The sequence below is a fragment of the Trachurus japonicus genome, chromosome 17 (genome assembly GCF_045865225.1).
Source record: "Trachurus japonicus isolate A0001 chromosome 17, Traja_1.0".
Lineage (NCBI taxonomy): Eukaryota > Metazoa > Chordata > Actinopteri > Carangiformes > Carangidae > Trachurus > Trachurus japonicus.
Window position 1 is genome coordinate 26,634,093 of NC_140923.1, and position 22,044 is coordinate 26,656,136.

Here is a 22,044-nt window from a genome sequence, read left to right on the forward strand (position 1 = left end):
ATCGCGTGACGCTGTGCCGCAACATCCAATCAGTGTTGATATTCAACCACGTCACCGACACAGCTGCAGACACACATTTCAAAACATGGTGGAGAAGATTACTGTGGCTGTAGTCTCGCTCACCAGACCCTCCTTCAGAGAACCTGTGGCTGTGTAAAAAAAACCCCCAAAAAACGGGGCTGTGTGTGTTTTCCTCAGATCAATAATATACATCCGCGCCGTTTCCCGGAGCTTTATGACACACACGACCTCGTACTTTTACCGCGATCGTAATAAAAAAGATAACGCCTGCAGAGGGTCAGAGGACGACGTCCATGTAAACACTTATTCCGATCGTTACGTCCTTTCCCACTAGCGCGACGCGGCTGTACACAGTTCTACTCGGTTCTTATTTATTTAGCCTATGAATTTTTGCTTTTACACACTCTAGTGTGACGTCCGACAGGAATCAAACCCGCTAAGATTAAAAACACCCTGGCAGCAGCGCACACATGATCTACTGAGACGTGTTATTCTGTCACCTGAGTTAACGAGGTGGACGAGTGAGTTTGGAGCTGATGAGAGGAGAGAAAAAAGAGAGCGAGTAGGCTACCGACCCGATATTGCTGTGTATCTCGCTTTCAGAGTAATCCCACTTCTTTCCCCACTCCCTGTCTGTTGTCTTCACCGTCTTCCACTGATGTAACTCCCCAAATTTCCGCAGCGCACATTTCTAATTAATATGCACGCGCTGTTTTGCATTGACCATATGGTTGTGTTTGGGCGTATAGAGGGCGGGATATGGCGTGTTCACATCCGTACTTTTCATGGGTCCGGTGTGATTTATCAATGGCAAGAACAGTACATGTTGCTGAGTCTGCTTAATAACGATGTACAATAGGAGTACAGCAGCTCTTAAAATCTGGCGCAGGTCCATTTTGAGTACTGAATGGGATAAATTGAGCCACTTCCGCGTTTATTGGTTTGTTTACAGTAGTACAGGAAGTACAACTCCTCTTCTGCTTTTGTTTTAGGGAAAAAGAAGGCTCTGCGCATGTCAAAATGCTGTTATTCTGAATAAAGCTTGGTGCATGTGTACGCACGTCATGATCGGATTATTTGATTTTGCGCCCATGTAAACAGTGGATTCGGATTTTCCGATCCCTCAAATTTTTGAAATTTTGAAATTTTGTGCATGTAAACACAGTTTATGTTACCAGATGTAAATATTTATATATTTCGGACCCGCCAAAATGTATTAAACAATTATTTATATACTATTTTTAAAAAATTCAGTAAAATTAATAGCTACTTTTATTCTGCACCCCTCTAGACATTCTGTGGATGCATTATTTTTGAAAAATTAATCCTTTTGATGAAAAAGTTGTAGCAGGTTTTTTATGCCTTTTACTGTAATTTTAGACAGTCAGAGAGAGACAGGAAATCAGGGGAGAGAGAGGACGGAGGACACGCAGCAAAGGGCTGGAGACGGATTCAAATCCAGGCCACTGGTTTAAGAACAGAAGCCATGCTATGTATCCTACAGGGTGACCCACTGGAGCACCCAATGCCAGAACATCTAAACTGGTAAGTTCCTACTATTGCGACAGACTTACTCTCACAGACGGGCAAAGAAGTCCATTCCCCAGTTACACATCTGGTTTCTTCGAGCCTGTTTCTGTGTTCATATCCTTGGTCACATACCGTCCTCATCGTGTATCCCTCCTCATACCAACCATTAGAGTTTTCAGTGTAATGTCCATTGGGGACGGATGGAGGAATGCAGGCATTTACATCTGAGAAATAGTAGAAGGAGGAAGGAAGAAGGAGACAATAGTTTGGCAACAGTTTCACACTTTAATGATAATGTAGGCTGTTGTGGCACCATACTGTATTAAATGAATGTCTCCATGCTAATCTGTTCATAAATGCCAACATGCTTTGGGGTCACCAACGTGGTGCCCGCGAGGACGACCTGAGGTGCCCGCAGCACATGTTCTAAAAAATAGCATTTGTCACCATGAAAATCCAGTAAAATGTAATCTTATTGTTCTAAATGCTGGACAGAGCACAAAAGTAGGAATAGTGTGATAATTAATGTTTTAAATGAGCCGGGACTGTAATACGTTAATTAAGATTAATTAATTACACAAAAATTAACGTAATCACACTTATTTTTGCACCGCGGAACGTTTCTCACTGGATGAGTTTCAGGCGTACCGATTATAGCCTACTGGAGCACAATAATTTAACGATTTAAAAAGCCGCCGACACTGATCACTGCCTGAGGAGTTTTGTAGCCTGAACGCAGCTCAAACCGACCTGGTGCTGCAGCGGTGACCAAGCTTTGATAAACAAACCGGATCCGCGCTGGTTTACAGTATCCTGCCGTAGTTTAGCCGGTCGCTACCGGAGCTTAATTGAAGAAGAAAGAAAAAAAGCGCTTGTCGCGGTGGAGCGGAGAGCAGCGGAGTTTCCTCTGCTGCAGCTGAACAGCTGACATGTGGTGAAAACGTTGGTAGCCTACAGACCTGTCACTCTCTCAGGTGCAATAATTTCATTATTATAGGACTTCAACCTCGGAGCTGTCTGTCCTCAGACTGTCCTGACCTGTCCCTGAACATCACACATGGACAACATAGCTGCCTGTGTGATTGGTTACTGAGTTTTATTAATGTTTACATCAGGCTCAACAAATCAGTTTATGCTACTGTGATTTGCATCCCTAGTCTGGTCTTGGTGCCTACCACATTGAAAAAAAAACAATATTTTGTTGCTTAAGCTTATTCAGTCATTATTCAATGCTATACTAAAATCCATGTAAAATATATAGCCTATATATATATATAATTTTGGGCCAGTAAAAAATCTTTCTGGACTGTAGATTTTTAAGATTAATCTGATTATTTAAAAATATTTTGTGAAGATGCATTTTTATTTCATTTGCATGTGTTTCAAACCACATTATACTTATTATCATCATTATTAGGCTATTGTTATTTTTATTATATTCAAGATGAACATTATATTTTGGATCGAACAAGTAGCCCTTCATATTGCTCGGGACCCTTGAAGTAGCTCTTGGTTTCAAAAAGGTTGGTGACCCCTGCATGTTCACTATCTTAGTGTCACAGTTGACGGTCCTGTCACTATGCCTCCAATTGATCATGCGCCCTCGCTACAATGGCCACAGACATATTCCTTTGAATGGTCAGCACACATGACTCTTATCTGGGAGTCTGGGGTTCAAACCCCACCCCGGCTCTCCTTCACCCTGCCACATTAGCATGCTGACATTGAGGCTAGCCTACTAATTAGCACCAGCTATAGTTGTGGCAGATGGAAATGCCCTTGGATTATAAAGTAAATTGTTGATCTAAATTGTTAAATTTTGACCTGATGATGGCTCTAGATGTAAAATCAGGGAATCATCAAACTTATTGCAATTCATCCAGAATGGGGCTTGAAAGTCTGAACACAACTGTGTCAATTACATCTGACAGGATCAGTGTGGAGCAAAGTGTGGAGGATTGATTGAAAGGCCAACTATGGAGCCAGGCAGGTAGCTTGGCTAAAACTATTAAGACAACCATAGATGTATTACGGGAACACTTACCTATACATTGTGCCTGATGAGACCATTTACCATTTTCACATGTGATTGTGGCCCACCAACCCTTCACTGCAGGTTTAAGTCCTTCATTGCAGATATAGGTGAGCTGGGTTCCACTAGAGTAAGTCTCCTGCCTCGGGGCAAAGACACCACCAGGCAGTTCAGGAGCGCTACAAGACTGTGTTTCACTTTGTGCTGAAAAACAACAACAGGAAAGATTACTCATATTCTTTCTTACAAAGTGAAGTTATTGTGTATGAAAATACTCAATGCCCTCACCATGTAGCACTGCAGGAAACCAAACGAGGAGAAGACATCCAAAATATCTGTTGCACATCTTGTCAGGGCTGAATCATCTCACGACAACGCAGAGCAAAACTGTTGTCCAGATCTGTTCTTCAAACATAATATGCTCTCAGGCTAGAACCACAAGGCCATGGAAGATTATTTGCTTTACAACTGTCAACAAAAAACTAATGATCAATGATGATTCAGAGTCCAAATTTCAAAATGATTTCCTGGATTGCTGTGTTTTCAGGCCAGGTTAGTGCCTCAACTGGTTTAATTATTTATCCATCATTACTTCTGGATGGGCACGATAGCTAAAAACAAGATTTATCTGATCATTGGCTGCTTGTAAGAACAACACACACCTGCAGTGTCACAAATCAAACACTGACATATTTTTCAACATAGCTGTATGGTGTGAGCTGCATGCATGCATGCATAAAAGCAACAATAACAACAATAATAAAGTGTAATATAAATTCAAACCACAAGTGCAAAGGGTATTACTACCACATTACTTCCTGAATAGTCACAACCTAAAAACGATCATAGGAACACAGCAGTGAATGTAATAACAGCAATAATGACGTGTGGATGTGATGTGTGGCAGATGAGCAGACCCGAAGCTCTCTCCCCATGAAGGCTGGGCTCTGTTGAAAGCTAACATCACTTCTAAAGCTCAATAATTCACATGTTACAGAGGGAAACCAATGTTTGGGAAAACCTCCTTTAAAATACCACCAACATTTTAAATTGAAAATTCAGCCCAGGAACAGACTCTTACCTCACAGCTCACATATTATTCACCCTGTGTTTTAAAGACACCCCGAGGAGTTTGCTTTTGGTTATAAAAGAGTCTCATATTAATGTGGATGAATCTACGTCACCCACGCTTGTTAATGGGTCCATTTTCGATAAATATATTGTTTTGTCTTTATAATTATTTTGGTATTATTATTTAGTGGTCGGCTCGCCCAGCATTTCCTAGTCTCGGTTTCCCGGACACTGCCCGGTGGGTCATAGGAATAACGCCGCCAGATCGCTGTTTATGGTCGGAACTACAATGGTATTCTTGATTTATGAAAACATTCTTGGCAAATCCTTATGCTTTCGTCCATCTTGCGCGGGTCCAAGAATTTCACCAGTGCGTGCTGAGGCTCATGGGAAATGTACAGTAGTGTGAAAACACTTCGCTTTCCGAAACTCCTCGTTATCCTTTTAGGTCAATTTGGCCAATTTTTCGAAGACGATCCAGTACATTTACAGAAAACACGACATAAAGCATGTAGGAAAAGTGCTGTAAAAGGCAGATTATTAGTGACTTTTATGATGAATTTAAATCATGATTCCTACTCTACACCCTCACAAGTCTGATGGGGCTGTATATTTATCATTTTGTCTCTCCTAAAAGTTAGTGCTGTAGTGGATGGAAACCTGTCCAACAGTTTACAGCTCAAATCCACTTCAGACACACATTTCGCTTCAGAGAAAATTATAGCAGACATTAGATTTAACTACAGGGGAAGGGAGGCTAGCCCAGGTGTGATGAGGTTGTATGAGAAAATAAATCATGAAGAGGGATGGGAAAGGATGTCCCCATGACGATTTGGTTGTTGTAGATTTCATTCACAAATTAGACACAGACACATAGTATCTTTTTTTTTTTTGCTCATGTGAGAGAGGGCAGGTGACATGAAGCAAAGTGCATAGAGTTTGATTCAAACCAATGAGGTAAGAGCTACAGTAAGCTTACATGATTTGCACACTGTGGTGGTGACCTACTGGAGCACCCAATGCCAGAACATAACTGCTATTGTTCCCACTATTGTGACAAGCTAAAATTCATCATATTATTCCCCTCATAAAGCTGCAGTTAGAATGTTTTATGATATGAATACTCATTACTGTAAAAACAAACAAACAAAAAAAATCTGTTTAAAGGGTTTTAACTCATTGTTTTTGAACAGACACTGTAAAACGAAACATTTCAAATAAAAAATTATTTTTCATCAAAACATTTCATCAGACCATATAAGCTTTATTTATGTATTTATGTCAACAGTACATGAAGAGATCCAGTCATAAAGATACAGGCTGACTGTCAAACTACATCAAGTGGGAGTTTATTTTCAAAATCAAAATGAACAAGAAATAACTTGTTTAGAAGAAATGAAACCGATGTGTGAAAACATTTTTCTTGCTGTAGCTGTTCTCTGGGAGAAGCATCTCAAAGGTTTACAATGTGGCTTTTGTTGTCATTCTCCGGTGAATCTAAACAGGTGCTGGTATTGTATGGAGTGGGCACCTTCCCTGGTTACAAACAGACAAAAAGAAATAATATTAACAGTTTATTAATTATATTTGCAGGGTAAAACAAAGTGTTATCCAGCATTGAACAATACAAATATTATTAATCGTATAATAATAGTTGGTTATCTCACTTGACGATGCACATCTTCAGTACAACCTGAAAAGACACAATAACAACAACAACACAGCAGTAAATGTTTCTGAAACAATCGTTCTGACTCACTGAAATATTGCCCGACTCCAACTACAGAGGAAAATCTGAAAGAACAAGACTGGTTGGTGCTATTTTATACTTTTCCAGACTGTCGACAATTTCTATTAGAGTGTCAGTCGTAGTAAATCTAGGATTTCATAAGTGTTTTTAAGGTATTTTACCAGGCACAACCACCCTGTGAGGGGTTGTGGGGGCAACTGGACGTAGCATGGGGACAGTCTCACCCATTATCACATCACTATTTTGACGCAGGCTATCCAGCTTTTTGCCAGACGTCTCTGAAGTCTCAAATTCACTCATAAATAGGCACACATTCATAATTGACTTTGTCTTCACACAAAGAGAAAATTATTTATTTGTGTTTGTAATTTGAGTCAGACAAGAGGGCAGGCATTTCTCTGGGGTTTGTTGATAATACTAAAATTATAAAATAATACTCATGCTCATGTTTTAAATGTCAAGGTTTCAGCTGTCTTATGGTGTGTAAATAGATCTTTTACCTTTACCAACCTCTTTTCCTGTCGATCATGATAGAAACTAAAACCATTGAATCAAGTTAAAATACAAAGAGCTAATATTATTTATACTTACATGTGGTGTATTGTATCCATCCATTACGGCACAAAAATCTACTTATCGATCCAGGGCTTGAACACTGGACTTTTGTAAATAGTCGTTCCTTTATGACTCTGTCTTCACGTAGATATAACCCACCTTCATATTGACCAGATGGCGCAACACAATCTTTATTCAAACAAAAGATTTTTTTTTTAAAATAAATAAACATATGATTATTTATTTAGACAACACATTGGATGATGTTTGAAATGAAAATTGGTAAGGATGAGTTTATACCTCTGCAAGTGGGGAGATGTGACCAGGTACGATCACTGTTGCACCTCACTGTGGGTGAACCCATTAGTCTGTAACGTAGTTTACATTTGTATGTCAAAGACATTTGGTCCGTTTCTACTGTATATTCAGCATTTGGAAGGTTTTGTGGCGCCCCACAGTGGTCGACTGAAACAATAAAAGAGGTTCATTAAGGTTGTCACAGGATCTCAACAAAACATCACAGCATCATCACGGCAGCAACAACAACATAACTTATTTTAATATAACAAGGATTGTGCAATCAGCCTTATGTTATTTTGTTTGCCTAGGACTGTGCCACATAGCCAGAGGTGCAACTGATGTAAAGCCAAACCAAGTTTGTACAATAAAAAACAACTATTTTGACAATATTTTACAGAGTAAATAAATAAATCAAGTCCTCTACATGTCATTTTAAAGATGCAATACATATGAATGTTTTACTTGTTGTGTAGCGTCCGTCAGAGGTCGTAGAAGTTCCTGTAAGATACAGAGCAGATGAAGCAACATATAGAGGGCAGAGAACAAGTCTGTCAGTGTCACTTTGGGTGATTTTCTTTGACTCAGAGTAGAGTGAAAATAATGTTGCAACTAGAAGAAAATGTAAACCATGAAGTAAATTTGACTTCAAATCAGTGAATGAAATCTGCTCTTCAAGATTTAATCAGGTCACACTGATAGAAAGCTCCATAATCCTACCTTCAGTTGGTTGTATCTCCTGGCCAGTAGCTGTGCCCCCCCCAACACCTGTTCCTGCTCCTGAAGAACCAGCACCTGGATCTTCTATTTTTTCTAAGGGAAAAACATTAGGCATTGATAACTTGAAGATGGCCTCTTTACGAGGTTGGTGCTACTATAAAGGTTTTTCCTAACATAGTCACTAACCTCTAAATTATCTATGCGTGCAAATGTGTTTGTGCAAATACCAGATAAACAAAGCAAATAAGCACAGAGGCATTAAGTAATAAACATTATAGACAGGATTGGCATTCTCGACTTACTGCATGTTGGACCTTCAGTCCAGGCCCCAGCTCTGCAAAAGATGGATGTGCTGACGTATTCTTCCTCTGTAGTGTATCCATCCTCACATATATACACCACTTCTGTAAGAGCCTCCTTGTATCTCTGATCTAATATGACAGCATGAGGAAATGTAGGGGGCTGGCCACATGCAGTGCCACTTTCTGTAAATGAGAAAATAAATCATGAAGAGGGACAGAACTTGTTGTGTAGCGTCCGTCAGAGGTCGTAGAAGTTCCTGTAAGATACAGAGCAGATGAAGCAACATATAGAGAGCAGAGAACAAGTCTGTCAGTGTCACTTTGGGATTTTCTTTGATTCAGAGTAGAGTGAAAATAATGTTAAGGTAAAGGTACTTTATTTGTCACATATACAGCTAGTACAGTGAAATTCTTTCTCTGCATTTAACCCATCCCTGAGGAGGATGTTGCAACTGCATTTAGAAGAAAGTGTAAACCATGAAGTAAATTTTACTTCAAATCAGTGAATGAAATCTGCTCTTCAAGATTTAATCAGGTCACACTGATAGAAAGCTCCATAATCCTACCTTCAGCTGTAAGTTGTCCCACAGGGCCAGTAGCTGTGCCCCCTCCAACACCTGTTTCTACTCCTGAAGAACCATCGGCAGGACTTCCTATTTTTTCATATAGTGGAAAAACATTAAACAATGATAACTTGAAGATGGCCCCCGCCCCTTGCAATTTCCAAACTGTATAACCAATGATCCTGGCGGACTTGAGTTTGGACGTCCCTAAACCCAATTCTGCTCTTCAAGATTTTATCACGTCACACAAATAGAAAGCTCCATAATCCTACCTTCAGTTGGTTGTATCTCCTGGCCAGTAGCTGTGCCCCCTCCAACACCTGTTCCTGCTCCTGAAGAACCAGCACCTGGATCTTCTATTTTTTCTAAGTGGAAAACATTAGGCATTGATAAGATGAATATGGCCTCTTTACGGTTTCCAAAATGTATTACCATTGAACTTGGAATGAAGCCTAATTTTTCAGCCTTAGAGGTTGGTGCTACTATAAAGGTTTTTCCTAACATAGTCACTAACCTCTAAATTATCTATGCGTGCAAATGTGTTTGTGCAAATAGCAGATAAACAAAGCAAATAAGCACAGAGGCATTAAGTAATAAACATTATAGACAGGATTGGCATTCTCGACTTACTGCATGTTGGACCTTCAGTCCAGGCCCCAGCTCTGCAAAAGATGGATGTGCTGACGTATATTTCCTCTGTAGCGTATCCATCCTCACATATATACACCACTTCTGTATCTGCAGGAAGAGCCTCCTTGTATCCCTGATCAAATATGGCAGCATGAGGAAATGTAGGGGGCTGACCACATGCAGTGCCACTTTCTGTAAATGAGAAAATAAATCATGAAGAGGGACAGAAAAGGACATCAGTATGAAAAGTTGTTGGTTGTGGCAGATGATAACTTTGAATTTAGACACATAGTATCTGTTTTTAGTTTATTTCTTTTATTGCAGTGACTTTGTCTCCGCATGAACAGAAACCTTCTGTTAAAAAAAAAGTCAGTATTTAAAACGGCTAAGAACTAAGGAACTAAAGAAGACGGAGACAATAGTTTGGCAACAGTTTCATGCTTTAATGATAATGTAGGCTGTTGTGGCACCATGCTGTGTCTCCATGCTAATCTGTTCATAAATGCCAACATGCTTCACCACATTCACTATCTTAGCTTTGTACTGTATGTTAGCATGCTGACATCTAAGGCAGGTAAAACTAAGACAACCGTGGATGTATTACGGGAACACTTACCTATACATTGTGCCTGATGAGACCATTTACCATTTTCACATGTGATTGTGGCCAACTGACCATTCACAGCTGTTGTTTGAAGTCCTTCATTGCAGATATAGGTGAGCTGGGTTCCACTAGAGTAAGTCTCCTGCCTCGGGGCAAAGACACCGCCAGGCAGTTCAGGAGCGCTACAGGACTGTGATTCACTTTGTGCTGAAAAACAACAACAGGAAAGATTACCCTTAGTGTTCCTTACAAAGTGAAGTTATTGAAAATGAAAATACTCAATGCCCTCACCATGTAGCACTGCAGGAAACCAAATGAGGAGAAGACATCCAAAATATCTGTTGCACATCTTGTCAGGGCTGAATCATCTCACGACAACGTAGAGCAAAGCTGTTGTCCAGATCTGTTCTTCAAACATAATATGCTCTCAGGCTAGATCCACAAGGCCATGGAAGATTATTTGCTTTACAACTGTCAACAAAAAACTAATGATCAATGATGATTCAGAGTCCAAATTTCAAAATGATTTCCCGGATTGCTGTGTTTTCAGGCTAGGTCAGGTGCCTCAACTGGTTTAATTATTTATCCATCCTTACTTCTTGATGAGCACGATAGCTAAAAACAAGATTTATCTGATCATTGGCTGCTTGTAAGAACAACACACACCTGCAGTGTCACAAATCAAGCTTGACTACTCAAGGGTCACCGTTTACCTCAGTGGGTAGAGCAGGCGCCCCATGCGAGGAGGTTACAGTCCTTGCTGCAGCTGGCCCTGGTTTGAATCTCGCATCGGGTGGCCCTTTGCTGCATGTCATTCCCCCACTCTCTGCCTCCCCATTTCCTGTCTCTCTCAACTAACCTGTCAATTAAAGGCAAAAGCCCCAAAAATATACTTGAAAAGAAAGCTTGACTATTCAAACACTGACACGTTTCAACCATAGGTTTCAACATGGAGATACTGTAGGGTGGACATGTGAGCTACATGTTTCAATGCCCCCCCCCCACCTCTCCCCATCCAGGATGTAGGTCACCTGGAAAAGCCAACCACTTGGTACCCGAGCATGCGGGTACGGATAATAGACTGATGGTTGGATGACTTTTAAGGAGCGACACCTTTTGTACTGATGTGAAAAAATACCAAAACTCAATTCTAGACAGATTGGTGCTGAGGATTTTTATTCATTACAAAATGTTACATTTTATTCATTACAACATTATGCACAGATTCATTTTTCAAAATCAGAAGCCTGAAATGGTTTCTGAAGAATCAACACATGATGTAAAACATCATCATCATCACCACCAAGTTTCCAGGCGTGTAGTTGACTTCAACCATCAAAGTCCCTGGTTAAAAGACAGACTGTAAATAGTAATAATAATAATAATAATAATAATAATAATAATAATAATAATAATAATAATAATAATAATAATAACTTAATCATTATCATTATGTAGTATCATATAAATTAACACCACATATTACTCACCACTGCCCTTTCTGCAAAGCCACGACCTAAAAATGATCATAGAAACACAGTGGTGAATATAAAGAAGCTTTATAAAAGCACCTCTAAAGCTCATAATTCACATGTTACAAAGGGAAACCAAAGTTTGGGAAAACCTCCTTTAAAATACCACCAAGACTGTTAGTTAAAAATTCAGCCCAGGAACAGACTGCTTGGCAGATGTTGAGGATACAGGTAAAATATTTGGACGGTGACTTTAGACCAGATTATTTGTGAATTTTATGATGCATTTAAGTCATGATTACACCCTCAAGTATGATGGGGGCTGTAGATTTATCATTGTGTAGTTTTGTTTCTCCTAAAAGGAGGTGACATTTAGAAATGTAGGTTTAGCTACAGCAGCTACAGAGGAAGCGAGGCTAGCCCAGGTGTGATGTCATCAGTTCACCTTGAGGTTGCCTGGCAACCAGCAGAGCGCCCTGGCCAGGTAGTTGGTTTCATACTTTTCTTGTTATAACAGATGAAACAAATAAAGAGCTGATTACTGAGCTTTGCAGGTTCTGGTCAGCAGATATATTAAACCAGTCTTTTCAACACCAACCCTTCTGTCAATGTCATATTGTAATGTAATGAAGTGATACTTACATTCACTTATTATTAATTTTCCTCGAATGCACTGAGCCAAAGAATAATGACCTGACATCCAGTACCAATGTTTTTTCACACATCTCAATTCCATTTCGTAGCCGCTTCTAATATGTTTGACTCCATCAGCCAGTAAGTCAGGATATTCAGTAGTGTCCACGGAGCAGTAAGTGTCTGCACAGAAGAAACAAGAACTTGCTTAGTCAAGTCAAAGTTGATCAAATAAGGTGCGCTGACACTGTAGTTCTGTTTGATCCGTCCCTAAGTTTTATTGGTTGTGCCCTGTCTAAGTGCAAGAGATGGATGCACTGCTGACAGCCATGTTTTAGTAATGAGGTCATTATTAAATATCTTGAATTCAAATTGTAAGACAAGGGGGCCCAATTGAATTCTTAATTTGTTTCATGCATCTCCAGAAATAAAGTTATCACGTACTCAAAATCATTGAAATATGTGAGGGTTTCAGATTTAGGTGTGCACATTAAGGCCAACTACAGTCCCAACATTTTTCTTTTTCTTTTGAAAACCTGATTCTGAAAGGAAAATCCAGAATATACACAGGCCCTCCTGCACAGACCTTTGAAATAAATGAGTTGTTTAATGTTTATACCTTTGCATAGAGGACACAGTCTGCATATTGGCCCTTTTTCCCAGGATCCATCTTTGCAAAGGATGGATTTGATGGCTTTTGTTCCCTCGACAGAGTATCCCTCCTTACAGAGATACAGCACTTCCGTATTTGCAGGAAACACCTCTTGATATTCCTGCAGAAGGATCACCGCATGAGGGACTTTAGGAGGCTGACCGCATGCAAAGGCATTTTCTGTAATGAGAGAATAAATCATATAGATTGGCAAGTCAAGACGTCTCGACTTTGATTCACGATTTAGAAACATAACTGTCTCATTTGTTTCATTCTCAGGTGACAGATCTGACAGGCTCACTCTGACAGACGGGCAAAGATGACCATTGTCCATCTTCACATCTGGCTGTTGTGACATTGTTCTTGTGTTCATATCCCTTGTTACATTTCGTCTGTAATATGTCTCCATTCTTAAACGAAGTCGAGTGTTCAGTGTTTTGTCCGTTGGGGATTGTTGGTAAAATGCAGTCTTGTCTACCTGAGGAGAGAAAACAAGAAAACGTCAGTCTCAGTCAACATATTTATACATTTCCGAAATTATGTTTATGAATGTTTACTATAGATACATTGGAAATATTTAGTACTAGGTACCTTTCATCACAAGTCATGAATAGTTCGATTTTATACTTTAACAACAAAGTGAGGGTTAGAGAAAATGAAATGGATTCTTACAGATTTTTTCTTATTTCTTATTAGTGGCCCATAAGATTAGGGTTGCAGTGGAGTCTGAAATAATGTGATGCCATTTTTCTCACTGTCTCTGCCACCATTCACTTTTTATACTGACAGACTGGATGATATTATATCTTTACAGTTAGCATGAAACATTGTGAAATTGGAGATTTCAAATCAACCCCAACTGATCCAGTAGAGGTATTTATTCATCAAACACTCACCTATACATTGTGGTTCATGAACCCATTTGCCGTTTTGACATGTGCTACTTGCCCACCAACCCTCCGCAGCTGGTTTAAGTCCGTTATCACAGGCATAGGTGAGCGATGCTCCATGACGATAACTTGTGTTATCAGGGACAAAATAACCACCGTTCAGTGTGGGAGGCTTACAAGACTGATCTGCAGTTTGTGCTGAAATACAAAGATAAACAAAATTGCACAATTATACATTTAACAAATTGAGATGTTTTGAAGTGACAGAATTAAATGTTCTTACCACGCAGCACAGGAATCACCACGAGGAGAACAAAACCAAGACACCTCATGCTCATGTTGCCTGGGATGAAATCACCATGCTAAAGCAAGGCGAAGAGCTTTGTGCAGGTCTGGATCAGTTAATAATTGTCCAGGGCATTTCCCCATTGAGCTAAAAGGTTCAGAGATAGTAAATATTAGGATGGGCCACTGTCACAATATTGTTGCTCGGCAGTCAACAGAAATATCCTATTAAGCTGTATGTAGGCTACTAATGCACCATCAGTGTGTGAGGTTCTTTAAAAATGTAAACAAAGTGCACCGACTAGTCCTATACAATTGCATCATTTTCTGTTATATTTTGACTCAGTTTTTTAAATTTAAATCCTTATTTCACATTTTGGCACACACTGCAACATGAAGAGGAGGGTCAATCATTTTCAGCACTAACCTTATCTTACATGTGTTTGTTTAAGTTAAGAATTATTTCACAATATTCTCTAAAAATTCACCGGACTGTTTAAAGTCCAAATTTCAACTTGATTTCCCAGACTGCTGTGTGCAAAGATCAGCATTAAGAAATATCAACACAGGCATGTCAAAGTGCAGATTTTAAAAACAGAGGGACTGCTGCACAAGTACAGACACACCTTCATGTTCCATATCAGCTCATGTGGCACCGTATGGCAACCTCCTGGGATATTTACCTTGGGGTCTGACAGTTTTTACCATCTGCTGGATCCACACTCTGAATTATTTTTTCTGAGTTAAAGAATTTCACCAGTGTAATTATAAAATGAGCAATAGCTGAATTCCTGGTGTTTGAGTTTGGAGGAGCAGTAATGGTTCATGCTGGCTCACAGTCACACTGTCATGGATGTTTGAATAGCAAAACTGGACACTGTTGTTTGCTCAAAAGTCAACATGTCTGCTGTGAAAAAGGCCTGTTGCTGCATGGGTTGGGATGTAGGCTATTATATTTTTAGATGACAAATCAAATTAACTCTGAGACAGAATCCGACAAATAAGAGCACAGTGGACTCCATATTCTTAGAAGTTTGGGTCAACCAAGTGACCAAGAACCCAAAGATCACTCTGGCTGAGCTCAAGAGATCCTGTGTGGATATGGGAGAAAGTTTCAGAAGGTCAACCATCACTGCAGCCTCCAGCAATCTAGGCTATACGGCCTGATGAAGCCTCTCCTCAGTGCAAGACTCATGACAGGCTGCATAGAGTTACTCACAGCAAACTCTATAGTCTATACAGCCTTTCATGTGTCTAGCACTGAGGAGAGGCTTCATCAAGCTTTTGCCTGGCATCCACTGTGCTCTTCAAAACAATAAGTGCAGCAGAATTTTTTTAAAGCCTTGCCCTGATCTGTGCTTTGCTATAATCTTGTCTCTGAGTTCTGTGGGCAGTTTTTTTTCAATTTTAACATAAAGCTGCAAAATAACAAATGGTGAAAAATAGATGGGGGTCTGAACACTTTCTGTACCCACTGTATAGTATAAAATTGTGTTTTATATTAAACTGGGCCTATTGCCATAGCCGTTATAGTGACTTTCACCGGTAAAACAGGTCGGAAAAACACGAGTGGGTTGCCTGAAACGCTACAAAGTCGTAAGTTGTGACTTGAAGCTGTAATTTACGAGTTCAAAAGCCTGCCAGGAACGCAGCATTAGCGAAAACGACCGGACCACTTACTTCTGCTTTAATACAATAGGATCAGATCACAGACATTTGAAATTAATTAGTACACTTACATTTCTGATCACAACAAAATAAAGAATTGTACAGCGCATAACCCAAAATAGTACAAAATCATTGAACTTAATTTTCCATACTGTAACGAGAAATTATGTTGTTCTTATAAAGTTTTTTAAAGCTGACTAGAGTACAGCATAATTTAATATTTTCAGGACAATTATTCCAGATGTTAACCCCTCTAACAGAAAGACAGTGATTTTTTGCAGTAGTTCGAGTCTTTGGTTTCTCAAATAATAGTGGTCTTCTCATGTTATAACTGGAATCCTTCATTTTAAACAGATTCTGGATATCTTGAGGAAGAAGTTTATTTTTTGCTTTGTACATGGTTTGTATTGTAATGTAATGGGCGGTGCGTGGCGCAGTGGTTAAAGCGGCCGTCCCATGTAGAGGCTACAGTCCTCACCGCAGACGTCCCCGATTCGAATCCCGCATCGGGCAGACCTTTCCTGCATGTCATTCCCCCTCTCTCTGCCTCCCCCTTTCCTGTCTATCTCACTGTGCTATCGAATAAAAGGACAAAAAGCCAAAAAAAAAAAATATATATATATGTATTGTAATGTAATCAACTAAGTCCCTGAATTTCAAAATGTTCAGGCGACTAAATAGTGAGTTGGTTGGCTCACGGAAAGGTTATTACTGATGATTCTTATAGCCATTTTTTGCAATAAAAAAATAGAATTTGTATTTGTTCTGTATGTGTTTCCCAAGACCTCAATGCAATATGTCATATAAGGGGCAATTAAAGAATAATATAATGTGACTAGTGATTGTTGAGAGAGGAAAACTTGGGCTTTATAAAGAATTGCAATAGATTTTGACATTTTGGATTTGACATAATTTATGTGTGATTTCCAATTTAATTTATCATCAATGATAGCTCCAAGAAATTTGGTTTCAGTTACAAATTCAATTTCTGCATCATTTATTGTTAAGTTTCTGCTTGAATTCCTGGGCTTTTTTCCAAATATGATACACTTAGTTTTACCGAGATGGAGTGATAATTTATTGAAGTCAAACCATTCTTTGAGTTTCTGTAGCTCCTTCTCTACCATATCCAGAAGCTGCCCCAAATGATCCCCACTACAGAACACAGTTGTGTCATCAGCAAATAAAATACATTTCAGGGATTTAGAAACCAAACATATGTCGTTAATATATAAAAGAAACAGCAATGGACCCAGGACTGAACCCTGGGCCACCCCGCATGTGACCTTCAGGAATTCTGAGTTTGTCTTGGCAATATGGACATATTGATATCTGTTTTGTAAGTAGTTGGTTAACCAATCATGTGCCAAACCTCTGATGCCATACCTCTGTAACTTATCCAATAGTAAAGTGTGGTCTATCGTATCAAATGCTTTCTGTAAATCAAAAAATACCCCCACAGTATATTGTTTTTTCTCAGTTGCATTTGTTATTTGTTCAACAAAGTCCATTAGAGCCAATGAGGTGGTTCGATTCTTCCTGAATCCATATTGCTGTTCACAGAGTATTTGGTTTTTCGCTATGAAATCATTTAATCTGTTTGCAAAATTGTGGTAACAGTGAAATTGGTCTATAATTTGAGAAGATATGCTTGTCACCAGATTTAAACAGTGGAATCACTTTAGCAATCTTCATTTTTGAAGGAAATTTCCCAGTCATTAGTGACAAGTTACAGATATAAGTTAGGGGTTTAACAATACAATCAATAATATTCTTAATCAAGAACATATCAAAATTATAACTATCAGTTGATTTTTTACCTTTTGATTTCCGAACTATGTCGATTATTTCTTTTTCATTCGTTTTTTTAATAAACATTGGATCTGAGATTATATTGATTGTATTGTTATTATCCTGGGAAGACAATTTTGGGGGAAGGGGACACGATAGAATTTGTTACATTTTTACCCACATTAACAAAATAGTCATTTAAGTGATCTGCTATAGATTTATTTTCCTTAATGATTGAGTCGGTATTTGCGTAAAAAAAAAAGATGGGTACTCTTTAACAACTTTTTTCTTTTTAATGATTTCATTTAAAATCTTCCAGGTGCGTTTGATGTTGGTTCTATTTTTTTCTAGTAATTCACTGTAGTACTGCTTCTTACAGGATCTCATGATACTGGTTAATTTATTTTTGTATAACTTATATTTCCTTTCTGCATCCACAGTTCTAGATTTTAAAAATTTCTTATACAATAAATGTTTCTTTTTACATGCATTCTGTAGCCCCTTTGTTATCCATGGTTTGTCCACATACCTTCTCTTATCTACTTTGGCCACAAGTGGGCAGTGTTTGTCATATAATTTAGAAATAATATAAATAAATGATTCATTTTCAGGTGACAGTTTTATTTATTTATTTACTTCAGGCCATGTAAGCTTTATTTATGTATTCAAGGTATTGGTCATGTCATTAGTGCATGAAGAGATCCAGTCAAGCTGACTGTCAAACTATATCAAGGTCCAACATTGGGAGTCTATCTTCAAAATCAAAACGAACAAGAAATAACTCGTTTAGAAGAAATGAAACTGATGTGTGAAAATATTTTTCTTGCTGTAGCTGTTCTCTGGGAGAAGCATCTCAAAGGTTTACAATGTGGCTTTTGTTGTCATTCTCCGGTGAATCTAAACAGGTGCTGGTAGATTATAGGATTGGCACCTTCCCTGGTTACAAACAGACAAAAAGAAATAATATTAACAGTTTATTAATTATATTTGCAGTGTAAAACAAAGTGTTATCCAGCATTGAACAATACAAATATTATTAATTGTATAATAATAGTAGGTTATCTTACTTGTTGATGCATATCTTCAGTACAACCTAAAAAGACACAACAACACAGCAGTAAATGTTTCTGAAAAAAAAGTGGCTACATTGTTCTGACTCACTGAAATATTGCCCGACTCGAACTACAGAGGAAAATCTGAAAGAACAAGACTGGTTGGTGCTATTTTATACTTTTCCAGACTGTCGACAATCAGAGTGTCAGTCGTAGTAAATCTAGGATTTCATAAGTGTTTTTAAGGTATTTTACCAGGCACAACCACCCTGTGAGGGGTTGTGGGGGCAACTGGACGTAGCATGGGGATCTAGCTTTTTGCCAGACGTCTCTGAAGTCCCAAATTCACTCATAAATAGGCACACATTCGTGATTGACTTTTGTATTCCTAGGAATTCTTCTTCACAGAAACATCCAACCCCATGCCAGATTCCCTCAACTCCACGGACATGTGGACCCAGCAAGGGTGATGATGATAATGACACATCAAAATGCCAGAATCCTCATGGTGACATCACAGCAAGCCTCTAAATTAAAAAAAACTAAACAAATAGCTTGGACCAAACCATGGGCGAAAGCTCACTAAATTTTGCACAAAGGTCCAGTGTCATCTTCTTCTTTCTACTTCCAAGGAAATCATACTTCCCATGGGTGAAAACTCACCAAACCTTACAGAAATGTCCAACCCCATGCCAGATCCCATGTATTATCAGATTTTTGTTTAGATAACAGAATTTCTGACATTTTGACCATTTTCGAAATCTGCCTTGACAACAGCTGCCCGGGCATGAAGCTACACAGCAGGTCTCACTACCAGCCAATTAGCTCAGCGAGTTAGGAGCTGGTTCTTGGTGTCAGAGGTTGTGAGTTCGAGACCCAGCAAGGGTGATGATGATGAAGACAGATCAAAATGTCAGTTGTCGAAACACAAGACAATTGTCCTATGGTGGCATCACAGCAAGCCTCTAAATTTAAAAATCCAAATAGCTAGGACTGGACCATGTGCGAAGGCTCCTAACATCTTAGAGTCACAGTGGATGTTTAACAAATACATATCATTATTTTACCTCAAAAACTGATTTTTCTTTTTACTGTGGTCTCAAATCTGCCTGCGCGACAGTGAATGGCTTACTCAATTTGTGAAGCCACTGTTGAACTGCCACTTGTCAATTAGCTCAGTGCGATAGACAACGGTCTTTGGTTCCCGAGGTTGTGGGTTCAATCCTCAACTAATGCAAATTGGACAGTATAAGGTCAACTGTCCTGTCTTCCTATTCCTTTGTTTGTTGCTCAGAATTGCCTAAATATGCCCAAAAGTAGCCCGGACCCGACCCATCGCTGCGCAGCAGCTATAATTTGTGTTTGTAATTTGAGTCAGACAAGAGGGCAAGTATTTCTCTGGGGTTTGTTGATAATACTAAAATTATAAAATAATACTCAGCTCATGTTTTAAATGTCAAGGTTTCAGCTGTCTTATGGTGTGTAAATAGATCTTTTACCTTTACCAACCTCTTTTCCTGTCGATCATGATAGAAACTAAAAAAACACTGAATCAAGTTAAAATACAAAGAGCTAATATTATTTATACTTACATGCGGTGTATTGTATCCATCCATTACGGCACAAAAATCTACTTATGAGTTCAGGGCTTGAACACTGGACTTTTGTAAATATTCGTTCCTTTATGACTCTTTTTTCATGTAGATATAACCCAAATCCATATTGAGCAGGTGGTGCAATACAATCTTTATTCAAACAAAATAAACAAACAGAAAAAAAAAGTATGATTATTTATTTAGACAACACACTGGATGATGTTTGAAATGAAAATTGGTAAGGATGAGTTTATACCTTTGCAGGTGGGGAGATGTGACCAGTTGCGATCACTGTTGCACCTCACTGTGGGTGAACCCATTAGTCTGTAACGTAATTGACATTTGTATGTCAAAGACATTTGGTCCGTTTCTACTGTATAATCAGCGTTGGGAAGGTTTTGTGGCGCCCCACAGTGGCTGACTGAAACAATAAAAGAGGTTCATTAAGGTTGTCACAGGATCTCAACAAAATAACAAAGCATCATCACAGTGAACCAAGTTTGTACAATAAAAAACAACTATTTTGACAATATTTTACAGGGTGGATATAAATAAGTAAATAAATAAATCAAGTCCTCTACATGTCATTTTAAAGATGCAATAAATCTGAATGTTTTACTTGTTGTGTAGCGTCCTTCAGAGGTCGTAGAAGTTCCTGTAAGATACAGAGCAGATGAAGCAACATATAGAGGGCAGAGAACAAGTCTGTCAGTGTCACTTTGGGATTTTCTTTGACTCAGAGTAGAGTGAAAATAATGTTGCAACTGCATTTAGAAGAAAGTGTAAAAAGAAGAAAGTGTAAAAAGTGTAAAGAAAGTGTCTCCTGGCCAGTAGCTGTGTCCCCCCCCCCAACACCTGTTCCTGCTCCTGAAGAACCAGCACCTGGATCTTCTCTTTCTTCTAAGTGGAAAACATTAGGCATTGATAAGTTGAAGATGGCCTCTTTACGATTTCCAAACTGTATAACCATTGAACTTGGGTTGACGTGAGTTTAGACGTCCCTAAACCCAGTATATGACTCAACTTTATCACATCAACATCACAACCAGACAACAATAACAACAAACGGACTATAAAAATCTATGCGGCCACAAAGATGTCACCTGTTACTTAAAGCAGTACAACCTCAGTTATTACAACTTTAAGCCCTGAATACATTTTTACAGGTTTTAAACATCTTCTTGTCAACATCTGTCGTCTATTTCATAGTTGGACTTTTCAAATGCTGCTAGAGTGCCCTAGTAACCGGGACATGAACTTTATTCTTCAGCCTTGGAGGTTGGTGCTAGGCCACTACTGTTTTGTTTTTAACAGTTACCTAATAAGCTGTGCAGGCTAACATATGTGGTATATACATTATAGTAGATAAACAACCCAAATAAACAAGAATAAGGTAATAAAAAATTTAGATAGGATATAGGCATTCTCAACTTACGGCATGATGGAGGTGGATCCCAGGTCCCATCTCTGCAGGAGACGGACTTTCTGTCTTGCTGATCCTCTGTCAAGTATCCTTCTTTACAATGATACATAATATTTGCATTTGCAGGAAAAACCTCCTGAGATCCCGTAATCACGACAGCATTTGAGACTTTAGGGGGCTTAGTGCATGAGGTGGTACTTTCTGTAAAAAATAAAACAAATAATCAATAAGGTCTTATTATGATTTTTTCTTTTGGTAACTAACTCTTACTTACGTTGGCAGGCGGGCAATGAGCTCCATTGTCCACCATGACACCTGGTCGTTGCGTCACTTTCTTTGTTTTCATAACCCTCATTACATGTTGCCGTTATTGTTGATCCTTCAGTGTACCAGGATGACTTTTTTTCAATGCTAGCATTGGGGATATTTGGTGGAAGACAGGCATTTGCATCTGAAAAAGAAAGAAACCAACAAAATAAAATGTGTTATAATCCTACAATGCTAACAG

The 22,044-nt window shown here is 38.9% G+C and overlaps 2 protein-coding genes and 1 long non-coding RNA gene across 5 annotated transcripts in view; all 3 read right to left on the reverse strand.

The window, feature by feature from the left end:
• The window catches only part of LOC146970786 (complement factor H-related protein 2-like), a 43,005-nt gene that overhangs the window by 18,901 nt on the left and 2,060 nt on the right, over positions 1-22,044 (reverse strand). The window contains exons 2-5 of one of the 2 annotated variants that reach the window (XM_085804483.1): positions 13,729-13,920; positions 13,134-13,310; positions 12,800-13,012; positions 12,190-12,363 (exon numbers count right to left, since the gene is read on the reverse strand). In XM_085804483.1, the coding sequence (XP_085660609.1) occupies positions 12,190-12,363; positions 12,800-13,012; positions 13,134-13,310; positions 13,729-13,920 (756 nt within the window). Of the gene's footprint in view, positions 1-1,595; positions 1,776-3,595; positions 3,788-3,871; positions 4,097-12,189; positions 12,364-12,799; positions 13,013-13,133; positions 13,311-13,728; positions 13,921-22,044 lie in introns of those variants that run through there. The other variant, XM_085804484.1, reaches the window with a different exon arrangement.
• Positions 5,898-21,948, reverse strand: LOC146970787 (complement factor H-like). 2 transcript variants are annotated; one of them, XM_085804482.1, is made up of 12 exons: positions 21,811-21,948; positions 21,549-21,737; positions 9,472-9,663; positions 9,114-9,206; positions 8,845-8,931; positions 8,279-8,461; positions 7,977-8,069; positions 7,722-7,757; positions 7,260-7,424; positions 6,996-7,148; positions 6,322-6,347; positions 5,898-6,190 (listed from the first exon to the last, which is right to left on the reverse strand). In XM_085804482.1, exons 2-12 carry the CDS (start codon positions 21,643-21,645, stop codon positions 6,152-6,154), a joined length of 1,164 nt encoding a protein of 387 aa, XP_085660608.1. In that variant the 5' UTR covers positions 21,646-21,737; positions 21,811-21,948; the 3' UTR covers positions 5,898-6,151. The 2 variants fall into 2 exon arrangements, with proteins under 2 accessions (XP_085660608.1, XP_085660607.1); XM_085804481.1 differs by lacking the exons at positions 21,549-21,737; positions 21,811-21,948 and adding exons at positions 10,088-10,282; positions 10,367-10,871.
• On the reverse strand, positions 18,071-18,821 carry LOC146970788 (uncharacterized). Its single transcript, XR_015038043.1, has 2 exons — positions 18,534-18,821; positions 18,071-18,402 (listed from the first exon to the last, which is right to left on the reverse strand). It is a non-coding gene; the product is annotated as an uncharacterized LOC146970788 (long non-coding RNA).